The sequence below is a fragment of the Coregonus clupeaformis genome, chromosome 10 (assembly GCF_020615455.1).
Source record: "Coregonus clupeaformis isolate EN_2021a chromosome 10, ASM2061545v1, whole genome shotgun sequence".
NCBI lineage: Eukaryota > Metazoa > Chordata > Actinopteri > Salmoniformes > Salmonidae > Coregonus > Coregonus clupeaformis.
The window spans coordinates 6,760,977-6,775,519 of NC_059201.1; the positions used below are offsets into that span (position 1 = coordinate 6,760,977).

General features: G+C 43.1%; 1 protein-coding gene across 4 annotated transcripts in view; it reads right to left on the minus strand.

Annotated features, from left to right (window-relative positions):
* LOC121574806 (mitogen-activated protein kinase kinase kinase 12-like) overlaps nt 1–14,543 on the minus strand; it is an 86,119-nt gene that overhangs the window by 57,418 nt on the left and 14,158 nt on the right. For 3 of the 4 annotated variants that reach the window (XM_045222834.1, XM_045222835.1, XM_045222832.1), the window contains exons 1-2: nt 6,529–6,977; nt 3,854–4,443 (exon numbers count right to left, since the gene is read on the minus strand). In XM_045222834.1, the coding sequence (XP_045078769.1) occupies nt 3,854–4,370 (517 nt within the window). In that variant the 5' untranslated portion in view covers nt 4,371–4,443; nt 6,529–6,977. Of the gene's footprint in view, nt 1–3,853; nt 4,444–6,528; nt 6,978–14,543 lie in introns of those variants that run through there. The other variant, XM_045222833.1, reaches the window with a different exon arrangement.

Consider the following 14,543-nt stretch of genomic DNA (forward strand, 5'->3'; position numbering starts at 1 on the left):
AGTTATATTATAACCTGTAACTAGTGTTGTCAGAGCCCTAGTTATAACCTGTAACTAGTGTTGTCAGGGTCCTAGTTATATTATAACCTGTAACTAGTGTTGTCAGGGTCCTAGTTATATTATAACCTGTAACTAGTGTTGTCAGGGTCCTAGTTATATTATAACCTGTAACTAGTGTTGTCAGGGCCCTAGTTATAACCTGTAACTAGTGTTGTCAGGGTCCTAGTTATATTATAACCTGTAACTAGTGTTGTCAGAGCCCTAGTTATAACCTGTAACTAGTGTTGTCAGGGTCCTAGTTATAACCTGTAACTAGTGTTGTCAGGGCCCTAGTAATATTATAACCTGTAACTAGTGTTGTCAGGGCCCTAGTTATAACCTGTAACTAGTGTTGTCAGGGCCCTAGTTATAACCTGTAACTAGTGTTGTCAGGGCCCTAGTTATAACCTGTAACTAGTGTTGTCAGGGCCCTAGTTATAACCTGTAACTAGTGTTGTCAGGGCCCTAGTTATAACCTGTAACTAGTGTTGTCAGGATCCTAGTTATAACCTGTAACTAGTGTTGTCAGGGCCCTAGTTATAACCTGTAACTAGTGTTGGCAGGGCCCTAGTTATAACCTGTAACTAGTGTTGTCAGGGCCCTAGTTATAACCTGTAACTAGTGTTGTCAGGTTCCTAGTTATAACCTATAACTAGTGTTGTCAGGGCCCTAGTTATAACCTGTAACTAGTGTTGTCAGGGCCCTAGTTATATTATAACCTGTAACTAGTGTTGTCAGGGCCCTAGTTATAACCTGTAACTAGTGTTGTCAGGGCCCTAGTTATAACCTGTAACTAGTGTTGTCAGGGCCCTAGTTATATTATAACCTGTAACTAGTGTTGTCAGGGTGCTAGTTATAACCTGTAACTGGTGTTGTCAGGGTCGTAGTTATAACCTGTAACTAGTGTTGTCAGGGCCCTAGTTATAACCTGTAACTAGTGTTGGCAGGGCCCAAGTTATAACCTGTAACTAGTGTTGTCAGGGCCCTAGTTATAACCTGTAACTAGTGTTGTCAGGGCCCTAGTTATATTATAACCTGTAACTAGTGTTGTCAGGGTCCTAGTTATATTGTAACCTGTAACTAGTGTTGTCAGGGCCCTAGTTATAACCTGTAACTAGTGTTGTCAGGGACCTAGTTATAACCTGTAACTAGTGTTGTCAGGGCCCTAGTTATAACCTGTAACTAGTGTTGTCAGGATCCTAGTTATAACCTGTAACTAGTGTTGTCAGGGTCCTAGTTATATTATAACCTGTAACTAGTGTTGTCAGGGCCCTAGTTATAACCTGTAACTAGTGTTGGCAGAGCCCTAGTTATAACCTGTAACTAGTGTTGTCAGGGCCCTAGTTATAACCTGTAACTAGTGTTGTCAGGGTCCCTAGTTATATTATAACCTGTAACTAGTGTTGTCAGGGCCCTAGTTATAACCTGTAACTAGTGTTGTCAGGGCCCTAGTTATAACCTGTAACTAGTGTTGTCAGGGGCCCTAGTTATATTATAACCTGTAACTAGTGTTGTCAGGGCCCTAGTTATAACCTGTAACTAGTGTTGTCAGGGCCCTAGTTATAACCTGTAACTAGTGTTGTCAGGGCCCTAGTTATATTATAACCTGTAACTAGTGTTGTCAGGGCCCTAGTTATAACCTGTTACTAGTGTTGGCAGGGCCCTAGTTATAACCTGTAACTAGTGTTGGCAGGGCCCTATTTATAACCTGTAACTAGTGTTGTCAGGGCCCTAGTTATATTATAACCTGTAACTAGTGTTGTCAGGGCCCTAGTTATAACCTGTAACTAGTGTTGTCAGGGTCCTAGTTATATTATAACCTGTAACTAGTGTTAATGCCTAGCGCTTTATCCAGCGATTTACGTCATGTCCAACATTACGTTGGGTGGTCCCGGTGAACCCACTACCCTGCGTTACAAGCGCCATGCCACAATTGAGCCGAGTCAACTAGTGTTGTCAGGGCCCTAGTTATAACCTGTAACTAGTGTTGGCAGGGCCCTAGTTATAACCTGTAACTAGTGTTGTCAGGGCCCTAGTTATAACCTGTAACTAGTGTTGTCAGGGTCCTAGTTATATTATAACCTGTAACTAGTGTTGTCAGGGCCCTAGTTATATTATAACCTGCAACTAGTGTTGTCAGGGTCCTAGTTATAACCTATAACTAGTGTTGTCAGGGCCCTAGTTATATTATAACCTGTAACTAGTGTTGTCAGGGCCCTAGTTATATTATAACCTGTAACTAGTGTTGTCAGGGCCCTAGTTATAACCTGTAACTAGTGTTGTCAGGGCCCTAGTTATATTATAACCTGTAACTAGTGTTGTCAGGGCCCTAGTTATAACCTGTAACTAGTGTTGTCAGGGCCCTAGTTATATTATAACCTGTAACTAGTGTTGTCAGGGCCCTAGTTATAACCTGTAACTAGTGTTGTCAGGGCCCTAGTTATAACCTGTAACTAGTGTTGTCAGGGCCCTAGTTATAACCTGTAACTAGTGTTGTCAGGATCCTAGTTATAACCTGTAACTAGTGTTGTCAGGATCCTAGTTTTAACCTGTAACTAGTGTTGTCAGGGTCGTAGTTATAACCTGTAACTAGTGTTGTCAGGGTCCTAGTTATATTATAACCTGTAACTAGTGTTGTCAGGGTCCTAGTTATAACCTGTAACTAGTGTTGTCAGGGCCCTAGTTATATTATAACCTGTAACTAGTGTTGTCAGGGTCCTAGTTATAACCTGTAACTAGTGTTGTCAGGGTCCTAGTTATAACCTGTAACTAGTGTTGTCAGGGCCCTAGTTATAACCTATAACTAGTGTTGTCAGAGCCCTAGTTATAACCTATAACTAGTGTTGTCAGGGTCCTAGTTATATTATAACCTGTAACTAGTGTTGTCAGAGCCCTAGTTATATTATAACCTGTAACTAGTGTTGTCAGGGTCCTAGTTATATTATAACCTGTAACTAGTGTTGTCAGGGTCCTAGTTATAACCTGTAACTAGTGTTGTCAGGATCCTAGTTATAACCTGTAACTAGTGTTGTCAGGGCCCTAGTTATAACCTGTAACTAGTGTTGTCAGGGCCCTAGTTATAACCTGTAACTAGTGTTGTCAGGGCCCTAGTTATAACCTGTAACTAGTGTTGTCAGGGTCCTAGTTATATTATAACCTGTAACTAGTGTTGTCAGAGCCCTAGTTATAACATGTAACTAGTGTTGTCAGGGCCCTAGTTATATTATAACCTGTAACTAGTGTTGTCAGGGCCCTAGTTATATTTAACCTGTAACTAGTGTTGTCAGGGTCCTAGTTATATTATAACCTGTAACTAGTGTTGTCAGGGTCCCTAGTTATATTATAACCTGTAACTAGTGTTGTCAGGGCCCTAGTTATAACCTGTAACTAGTGTTGTCAGGATCCTAGTTATAACCTGTAACTAGTGTTGTCAGGGCCCTAGTTATAACCTGTATCTAGTGTTGTCAGGGTGCTAGTTATAACCTGTAACTAGTGGCTAGATGGTTTCCTGGTCAGGTCCAGTGGTCAGGAGAATCTCTTGACCCTAACCACAATCTCTCTCTCTCTCTCTCTCTCTCTCTCTCTCTCTCTCTCTCTCTCTCTCTCTCTTTCTTCTCTCTCTTCTCTTCTTTTCTTCTTTCTCTCTCTCTCTCTCTCTCTCTCTCTCTCTCTCTCTCTCTCTCTCTCTCTCTCTCTCTCTCTCTCTCTCTCTCTCTCTCTCTCTCTCTCTCTCTCTCTCTCTCTCTCTCTCTCTCTCTCTCTCTCTCTCTCTCTCTCTCTCTCTCTCTCTCTCTTATTACCAAATGACTCTTACCTTCCAGGTTGTGTTTGTGTTCGGTAGAGTAGGCCTTGCCAATCATGGTCCAGACCGGCTTCAGACACCCAAACAGTCCCTCCAGAAACCCTCCACTTCCTCCCGACAGCAGCCTCACATCCTCAGCCTGGCTCCGCACCGCTCCTCCCTCCGCGTCCTGACCCTCTCCCTCCGTCCTACCCCCTCCCTCCCCGTTCTCATGGAGCTTCAGCACACTGTTGGCAAAGTGCTCCTGCTGCTCCTCGCTAGGCGTGGGGCTGTGGCCCCCGCAGGTGTGTCCGCAGGTGTGTTCCCCATTATGGCCTCCTCCTCCCCCACCCTCGGGTTCCGGGGCACCCCCGGTGTCTATAGATAGTACGTTCCGCAGGACACACTGGGTGGGGGTCAGATCCATCTCAGGGGTGCAGGCGGGGGTCTCGTCCAGCCGGCCCCGGAAGGTAGGGGTGTGTTCTGAGAGGGGGGTGTTGAACCCGGAAAGAGAGGGGGACGGGGCGCGGGACTCTGTGATACAGGCCATGGGGAGTTGTGGTCAGGGGAACAGGAACAACCCCGGGACTGTTGATAAGTCAGGGCCAGCGAGGAAGCAAGACCTGTAGGAGTTGAGAGAAAGATAGCCATGGTTATAGATGATCTGATGATAGCTTCAGTTTATCTTCTATATGAACACCTTGGTGGGATATACACAGCAGCTGTAACTGATACATGACGTCAGGGTTTAAATCACATCAATGGTGGCCTCCATTTACTGTGGTTAGCCATGTCAAGGCTAATCAACGCTAACAAAACAATAAAGAGGATTCTCTTCTTTACACTGCACAGTCCTTTTTTCCCTCTCATATCCTCCTACAACATCTCTGGGACACTTTATAGATCATTGTTAAGTTAATAGGCACCAGATCTTGTGTTGCTGTTAGTAATGAGAGAGAAGAGAGAGTAGAGTGGCTGCTCTAGAAAGCTTGTCAGGTCCCCAAGGACAGACATCCCCCACAACAGTTCCAGGAGAAGTGGAATACATATTCCTCTCACACCGACTTCTGGGCATTTTTTATTTATTTATTATTGCTAATGATACAGTGTTATAACAAAACTGCAGTGACACGTTAACAACATCCCCTTGCTAGATAGCTGTGTTCAACAAAATATGAATCCGACTTTACCTGAATATCAGTTATGGCCTAAAACATACACATATCACATTACAATATTTAACTCCATGCAAATTATTAGTGCAATGGGACAATATTATTATGAAACTTGGAAATTGAGTTTCATTTAGCTGACACTTTACTTTACCTCTGTTCAAGAGAGAGCCTTACAATCTGACGGTCAGTGCCTGAAATACTGAAACTTCACATTGCCTGAACACAAGTTGCTTCATTGCTAGGGCCTAGAGTCTTTCTGTGGCCAGAAAAAACCCTGGGCTAACTTCAGGACCATGGATAGCGCCATTGTGGACAACATTTCCCATACTCCTGGCCCTGCTCAGCCTCACAACTTGTAGTACATTTTTTACATTTACATTTTAGTCATTTAGCAGAGCGACATTTTAGTCTTATCCAGAGCGACTTACAGGAGCAATTAGGGTTAAGTGCCTTGCTCAAAGTCACATCGACAGATTTTCACCTAGTCGGCTCGGGGATTAGAACCAGCGACCTTTCGGTTACTGGCACAACGCTCTTAACCACTAAGCTACCTGCCGCCCCAACACAACCAGGTCAGAACAGAGTACAGTGGACAGTGATTTTCTTCCCTTCAGATTATCAGTTTACTGAGCTGATTTCAAGTCCAAAGACAGGTTCAGTTTTACTTCAGCTAAGTTTCACAAAGCCAGACTCTGGCCACATCCACACTGTGGTATTGCTCAATCATCAGTACATGGGAGAGAATGAGTCATGATTGGTTCCTTCCTCTGTTGTTATACCCCATGTATTTTTTACATCCAACTAATAATTAATGGGACCTCTACCCTGTGTGCAAAAACTAAAACATCAAAGTCAAGAACATAAAAACGAAATATTTCCACCTTATTAATTATGTATAATAACCATGTTCCTGTTTTCATTTGTTCCGTTTACAACTAAAAAGACACATTCTCTTGGGTATCACAACAGTCTAGTCAGCCGACAGCCACACAGACACAGACATTTTACAGAAATAATAGACATTTGCTTCAAATTCAGATAAGAAGTGAAAGGAGAAACCTGTCCATTGCTACGCATCTGTCTAATCTTAGAGTAATCTCTAAATAGTTTTGTATCACTGATTTTCAACTTAATGACCCTGTCCCCCCCAGTAAGAACGGCAGCAGCTGCTAGTCGATCCTGCGGAATAAGCCCCCATGCAGTGTGTAGGCCAGGCGGTGCATTGAAGCGACCCAAAACACAGGCTCCTCAATGGCACCGATTCGCTTCACAGCTTCTACGGGACCCGTGCGCTAAGCTCATCACCATAGCGTAGACTATGTCTCGCTTTAGCGTATTATATATAAAATAGACTACAACTGATTTATTTACATGGATTATTGGAAACGTGATTTACACGATCTAGGCTCAAATGACATACCATGCCGTGTGCGTAAATGGCGCGTAACCTACAATCTGTATTCTACATAAATTGAGCATTAGCCTGGCAGATTTCCAAATATAATTTTATACATTTGTTTTTTTATAACGTACCTTAGCAAATGCAGCAAGCTCAAGCCTCAAACTCCATTGTTGTTGATTGTATCTTTCACATAGGCTGCTATTTATTTAATTTGTTCCCGATGCAGCCTTCTAAAACAGTGCAATTATTCTGCGTTCCTCGTTTTGTTGATATAATCAGTGTCACCGCCGCGCGCGACTCAGCTCAGCATCCAATATTCTTTACTGCACGCACACACGCCGTTCTAGAATGGGCTCTAGCGATGGAAGCAATGGAGAGTCCTTCCTTCGTTCATTTCAACGCGATCCTTATAACCTTTAATCTCTATCCCCGTCCCGCCGGTGATTTGATCACATGTATCTGATTTCCCTTTCTTCCCACTTGCTGTGAGGTGAAAATATGTGATTTGGAGCGGTGCCTTCTGTCCAAGCCCCTGCAGGTTTTATATTGCGGAGTCTCTCATCTGTGCTGAGGAGGGAAAGAGGAGAGGGGCGTGTGTCAGGCAGGCAGTGACAGAGCAGGGGGCGGGATGTAGTTTATAGCGCATAGTCTACACCAGGGATCATCAACTAGATTCCGCCTCGGGACGATTTTTTCGTGAGTGGATGGTCAGGGGGCCGGAACATAATTGCAAATAATTTGTAGACTGCAAATTGACCACAATAAGTCCAAACAGATATATTTGACTAAAACATAATCATTTCAAACCTTGCCTACATTTGTATAAGTCACATGTATCTCGCTATTATGCGTGGGAATACTTGGGAACAGATGTCCAAAATTTAAATCTTGGAGCTGATTTCCTGGTGTTTTTACAGATTTGTTTGTCCAACAATCTTATTATTATTATTATTTTTTTTTAATCTTTAAAAAATATATATAGATATACAGTGCATTCGGAAAGTATTCAGACCCCTTCACTTTTTACACATTTTGTTACCTTACAGCCTTATTCTAAAATAGATTAAAAAAAAAAAAATCCTCATTAATCTACACACAACACCCCATAATGACGAAGCAAAAACAGGTTTTTAGAAATTTTAGCAAATTTGGACAAATAAAAAACTTAAATATCACATTTACATAAGTATTCAGACCCTTTACTCAGTACTTTGTTGAAGCATATTTGGCAGCGATTACAGCCTCAATCTTCTTAGGTATGAAGCTACAAGCTTGGCACACCTGTATTTGGGGAGTTTCTCCCATTCTTCTCTGCAGATCCTCTCAAGCTCTGTCCGGTTGGATGGGGAGCGTCACTGCACAGCTATTTTCAGGTCTTTCCAGAGATGTTCGATCGGTTCAAGTCCGGGCTCTGGCTGGGCCACTCAAGGACATTTCTAAAAACCTGTTTTCGCTTTGTCATTATGGGGTGTTGTGTGTAGATTGATGAGGATTATTTTTTTTAAAAATCCATTTTAGAATAAGGCTGTAATGTGACAAAATGTGGAAAAAGTCAAGTATTTACTTATTTATTTTCGTATTTTTACTCAGATTTTGTTATTTGTGTGTGTGTGTGTGTGGGGGGGGGGCAAATAAAACCATCCCCGGGCCGCCAGGGAAACCTGTTCTAGACACACACTCTACAGCTAAGTGATGTGCACCAATGAGGAGAGAGTGTTGTGTTGTGACGAGATTGTTCGGTCCGAAGGGAAGGGGACAACCCACCAAACCAGCGGCAGGTAACGGGATTACAGTGTGGTGTGATTACCGAGAATCAGCAGGCGGAGGTTATGAAAATGATGTCACCCCCAAAGCATGCCGCTTTAGGCTGGCCAGGCAGCAGGCAGAGTAAACCCTTTACAACCCTAACACACACACACATCCACTCTCTATACATGTTAATTGGTGTGTAGGCCTAATCTCAAAGATCCCCGTCTGCCGCAGAGGGGGGCGGGGGGAGGGGGAGGGGTTGGGGATCTAACTGATTAACCCACTTCTAGTGATAGAGAATTGAATAGCAGTGGTATGGTCTTCAACATAATTTTTCCTTGGGCATAAACAGAGAGCAGCAGGCACAATGACTAATTTAGCCTACCTGACACTTCAAATCAGAACGCATCCAATTTGACGCTAAAACATTTTATTTGTGTATAGCCAATTGAACTATATCCCTCCCATGCCTTGTAGAATTCCACACCAAATGATAAATTACAGTGAGGGAAAAAAGTACTTGATCCCCTGCTGATTTTGTAAATTTGCCCACTGACAAAGACATGATCAGTCTATAATTTTAATGGTAGGTTTATTTGAACAGTGAGAGACAGAATAACAACAACAAAATCCTGAAAAACGCATGTAAAAAATGTTATAAATTGATTTGCATTTTAATGAGGGAAATAAGTATTTGACCCCTCGGCAAAACATGACTTAGTACTTGGTGGCAAAACCCTTGTTGGCAATCACAGAGGTCAGACGTTTCTTGTAGTTGGCCACCAGGTTTGCACACATCTCAGGAGGGATTTTGTCCAACTACTCTTTGCAGATCTTCTCCAAGTCATTAAGGTTTCGAGCCTGACATTTGGCAACTCGAACCTTCAGCTCCCTCCACAGATTTTCTATGGGATTAAGGTCTGGAGACTGGCTAGGCCACTCCAGGACCTTAATGTGCTTCTTCTTGAGCCACTCCTTTGTTGCCTTGGCCATGTGTTTTGGGTCATTGTCATGCTGGAATACCCATCCACGACCCATTTTCAATGCCCTGGCTGAGGGAAGGAGGTTCTCACCCAAGATTTGACGGTACATGGCCCCGTCCATCGTCCCTTTGATGCGGTGAAGTTGTCCCGTCCCCTTAGCAGAAAAACACCCCCAAAGCATAATGTTTCCACCTCCATGTTTGACAGTGGGGATGGTGTTCTTGGGGTCATAGGCAGCATTCCTCCTCTTCCAAACACGGCGAGTTGAGTTGATGCCAAAGAGCTCGATTTTGGTCTCATCTGACCACAACACTTTCACCCAGTTCTCCTCTGAATCATTCAGATGTTCATTGGCAAACTTCAGACGGGCCTGTATATGTGCATTCTTGAGCAGGGGGACCTTGTGGGCGCTGCAGAATTTCAGTCCTTCACGGCGTAGTGTGTTATCAATTGTTTTCTTGGTGACTATGGTACCAGCTGCCTTGAGATCATTGACAAGATCCTCCCGTGTAGTTCTGGGCTGATTCCTCACCGTTCTCATGATCATTGCAACTCCACGAGGTGAGATCTTGCATGGAGCCCCAGGCCGAGGGAGATTGACAGTTATTTTGTGTTTCTTCCATTTGCGAATAATCGCACCAACTGTTGTCACCTTCTCACCAAGCTGCTTGGCGATGGTCTTGTAGCCCATTCCAGCCTTGTGTAGGTCTACAATCTTGTTCCTGACATCCTTGGAGAGCTCTTTGGTCTTGGCCATGGTGGAGAGTTTGGAATCTGATTGATTGATTGCTTCTGTGGACAGGTGTCTTTTACACAGGTAACAAACTGAGATTAGGAGCACTCCCTTTAAGAGTGTGCTCCTAATCTCAGCTCGTTACCTGTATAAAAGACACATGGGAGCCAGAAATCTTTCTGATTGAGAGGGGGTCAAATACTTATTTCCCTCATTAAAATGCAAATCAATTTATAACATTTTTTACATGCGTTTTGTTGGATTTTGTTGTTGTTATTCTGTCTCTCACTGTTCAAATAAACCTACCATTAAAATTATAGACTGATCATTTCTTTGTCAGTGGGCAAACGTACAAAATCAGCAGGGGATCAAATACTTTTTTTCCTGCATATTAGATATATATATTTCAATAAGATCATACACCCTCAATAAAGTTAATTACATAAAGCTAAGTGAAATTCAGTATTTACTTAACTGCATCTATACCCATGCTCATCCAAGGAGAATTCCTGAAATGACTCATGAGAGAGAGAGAGAGAGAGAGAGAGAGAGAGAGAGAGAGAGAGAGAGAGAGAGAGAGAGAGAGACAGAGAGACAGACAGACAGACAGACAGACAGACAGACAGAGAGACAGAGAGAGAGAGAGAGAGAGAGAGAGCGAGAGAGAGAGAGAGAGACAGAGAGAGAGAGGGAGAGAGAGAGAGAGAGATACAGAGAGAGAGAGAGAGAGAGAGAGAGAGAGAGAGAGATACAGAGAGAGAGAGATACAGAGAGAGAGAGAGAGAGAGAGAGAGAGAGAGAGAGAGAGAGAGAGAGAGAGAGAGAGAGAGAGAGAGAGAGAGAGAGAGAGAGAGAGAGAGAGAGAGAGAGAGAGATACAGAGAGAGAGAGAGAGAGAGAGACAGAGAGAGAGAGAGAGAGAGAGAGAGGGAGAGAGAGAGAGAGAGAGATACAGAGAGAGAGAGAGAGAGAGAGAGAGAGAGAGAGAGAGAGAGAGAGAGAGAGATACAGAGAGAGAGAGAGAGAGAGAGAAAGAGAGAGAGAGAGAGAGAGAAAGAGAGAGAGACAGAGAGAGAGAGAGACAGAGAGAGAGACAGAGGAGAGAGAGAGGAGAGACAGAGAGAGACACAGAGAGAGAGACTGAGAGAGAGCGACAGAGTTTAACACTTGCAGAGGTTTGATCAGAATCTGCTGGATTGAATTTGACAGTAACACTGAAAGGGAAAACCCCCAGTGATAAACTGTAATAATCCCACGTTAGAGCTCTCTATTAATGTCTGTGTAAATAGTTGTCTGTCTGTGACCCTTATTGAGTGCCAAAGCCCCAAATCCTAGATTAAGTCCACATACCATTTTAAACCTTCCCAACGATGACATCATTCTCTAGACCAGGGGAAACCCCGTGAAGTGGAACACAGGGGTAGGCAGGTTCCATGTCGGAATCCTACAGTGTGTGTACCGGCTTAGTCTAGCTACGGGACTGCACCACGGTTGCAGTAAGATGTGCTTGAATGCACCGTTTACTTACCACATACAGATGTTGGATCTTAATTTGATCACTCCTTTGTTGCTGAGAAATTTCCTGCACCACAGGAAACGCAGATCGAGTTTCATGATTTACATAAATTCCCTGAACACCTGCCCTAACACACGATTATATGAAGAGTATTACACTTTTCATAGCCTAATTTTGACCAGCTAATAGCCTAACCACGGTCAAGCAACATTATGGACTTAAATGTTCAAATACTGGTCAAATTAAGATCCTATAACTGTAAGTGACGTTTCACTGAGAAAGTCTCATGATGTTCTCCTACAGATGCTATTCATCTTTCATGTCTCAGAAGAATATTCCAGGATGAAAGATGAAAGAATAAAGACTGAATAAATACAAAGCACTGAAACTGTAAAGTAGTAAATAATATTGCATTTGATCTGTCTTCAATCATCCTCTACCTTCCCTCAGATTTCCCCTCTCTCCCTTCTCTGTCCTTAAACAGTGTATTTTAATGCCATAGTCCTCTCTGGTCTATTTTCAGACTGCTCTGACATTTCGCCATCATTTATTTATTGCTGCTGGCCTTGCTCGGTTCCAGCTATGGTTTGATTTACTCAACAACAACAACAAAAAAGCTGGAAAAAACGTATTAGAATCTGCAGTAGTTCTAAAAAGAAAACAATGTGTTTGTCTCTCAGCACCATTTTGTCCTTCCCTCTCTGTGACATCATCGTCTCACTATAACAACAACTTGCTGCACAAACGGCAAAACTCAAGAGAAACTCAAGACGTCTGCGTTTAGTTAGCAGGTGATGCAATAGTACAGTACTAGGAGCAGAAAAACAGGATCTTGCCTCTGACAATTTTCCTAGATGTTGAAGAGGTGGGGGGGGGTACTCTATCACCAGGAGGTCGGTGGCACCTTCATTGGGGAGAACGGGCTTGTGGTAATGACTGGTGCGGAATCAGTGGAATGGTATCAAATACATCAAACACATGGTCTCCAGTTGTTTGATGCCATTCCGTATTCTCCGTTCCGGACATTATTATGAGCCGTTCTCCCCTCAGCAGCCTCCTGTGTAACTCTGTAGTAAATGACTTGTGTTGTTTGCCAACATGCCTCACATTACTAGACTGAATGCTGAAACAACAGGGAAATGTACCACAATCAGTTTGGATGCCAGGCTATCACATTATATTCAGTATAGGGAATTCTATCTGTTGTTGGTTGTAGAGATGGTGGGTGTTGGATAGATAGCAGGATGGCAGTGGCATGTAGTCAAGATCTTAGGGGAAGGGGAGGGGGACATGGCGTGAAAGAGGCCCAGATTGTTAATCTCATTTTGGGGTAGTGGGGGATGGGAGTAGGGGGTGGAGGGTTGGGGCTTGAGGGTCACTCTGGCTCTGGTTACCAGCTGCCCCCGGAGACTCAGAGTTCATAGAAAATGGCTCTTGGATAGTGGAGAGAAGAGCTCTTCATGCCATATCTATTCACACCTTTGAATTAAAGGGATACTTTGGGATGTTGACAATGAGGCCCTTTATCTACTTCCCCAGATGAATTCGTGGATACCATTTTTATGTCTCTGCGTGCAGTTTGAAGGAAGTTGCTAACTAGCGCTAGCGCAACTGCTAACTAGCATTAGCGCAATGACTGGAAGTCTATGAGAATCTGCTAGCATAGACTTCCAGTCGTTGTGCTGACGCCAGCTAGCATTGGCTTGCGAAACTACCTCTAACTTCCTTCATACCGGACACATAGAAACGGTATCCTCTAGTTCATCCGACTCTGGGGAAGTAGATGAAGGGCTTCATTGCCAAAATCCCAAAGTATCCCTTTAAGTGCATTTATTCAGCATTTCTTGTGTGGTCCTCTGTAGCTCAATTGGTAGAGCACGGCGCTTGTAATGCCAGGGTAGTGGGTTTGATCCCCGGGACCACCCATACGTAAAAATGTATGCACACGTGACTGTAAGTCGCTTTGGATAAAAGCGTCTGTGAAATGGCATATTATTATTATTACCTAGTGAAATCCATTGGAAATGGAAAGAAATTATACCCAATAGACGTTTAGTTTTGTTTAGCAACAAAATCGATGCGTGCGCAACTATAGGGGAAAACAGACGGGGTTGGTTTAGATTGTTGACAACATGTAAACTACATTTCATCTCCAATGTTTATTGAAAACATAAATCAAGTTGCACAATTAGCACTTTTCTCTCTACTACATCATTACAGTTGTTAGCTAGCTAGCTAATTTTAGCCATATTAGCTGTGACAACCATCAGAACATCTCAAAACAAGACATGGTATCAAGAACAAGATGAAACTAGCTGAAACCAGTCACTTACGATTCCCCACATGGCAGCTTCTTGTCATTGTTGCTCGCTATCTGACCGTTCAGAATCACAACAAAGCACGGTTTCCAGGCCACATCGATGCGCGCACATCATTTTCAGGAAGTTGTCAGCCAACCCGTCTATATTATTTAAATACTTTTTTTGTACTTCAATTCTGCTTCCCTTTTCAAAAAGGAATAATAAATAGTAATTCTTTCATGTACAGTAATTTATGAAAGGATGCCTTTTAAACCGTAGAGATCTCTTAGAGAGGAAGCTGATGTGATGTCATCCGTAGAGCCCTTGTCTATTTCATCCATTTTGTCTGGTGTGTGTCTGTCTGTCTGTCCGTGTTTGTGTGTGTGTGTGTGTGTGTGTGTGTGTGTGTGTGATCATTATGAATGAATGAAGGGCGCCAACCAAGGAAAGGAATTCTCAATTTTCATGTATGACCTCAACCACTGTCTAAAACTAAGGAAGGGGGTTCATTCATAATGATACACACACACGCGCGCGCGCGGTTCCCCCTGGGAGGAAGAGGGGGGTGAAGTCCATTTCTGATGAGGCAATGTCCAGGTGAGATCACTACTGGACTCTATACTAACTCACTACCGGATGGGTTCATATTTCCATCCTATAACAATTTACACTGATGCATTGCTCATTAAACCCACAAAAATGGTATTGGTTAGTACTTCATCATTAAGCTTTGACTTTTGGATATTTTGTATAGTGTTGAGTAGTGATGTAGCGAGTACGGATACATGCACACAATGATGCGATTATTGTGGATAGTCAGATTGATATAATAGTTATATTTAAACGTTTACATGCTTTGCAGGAAG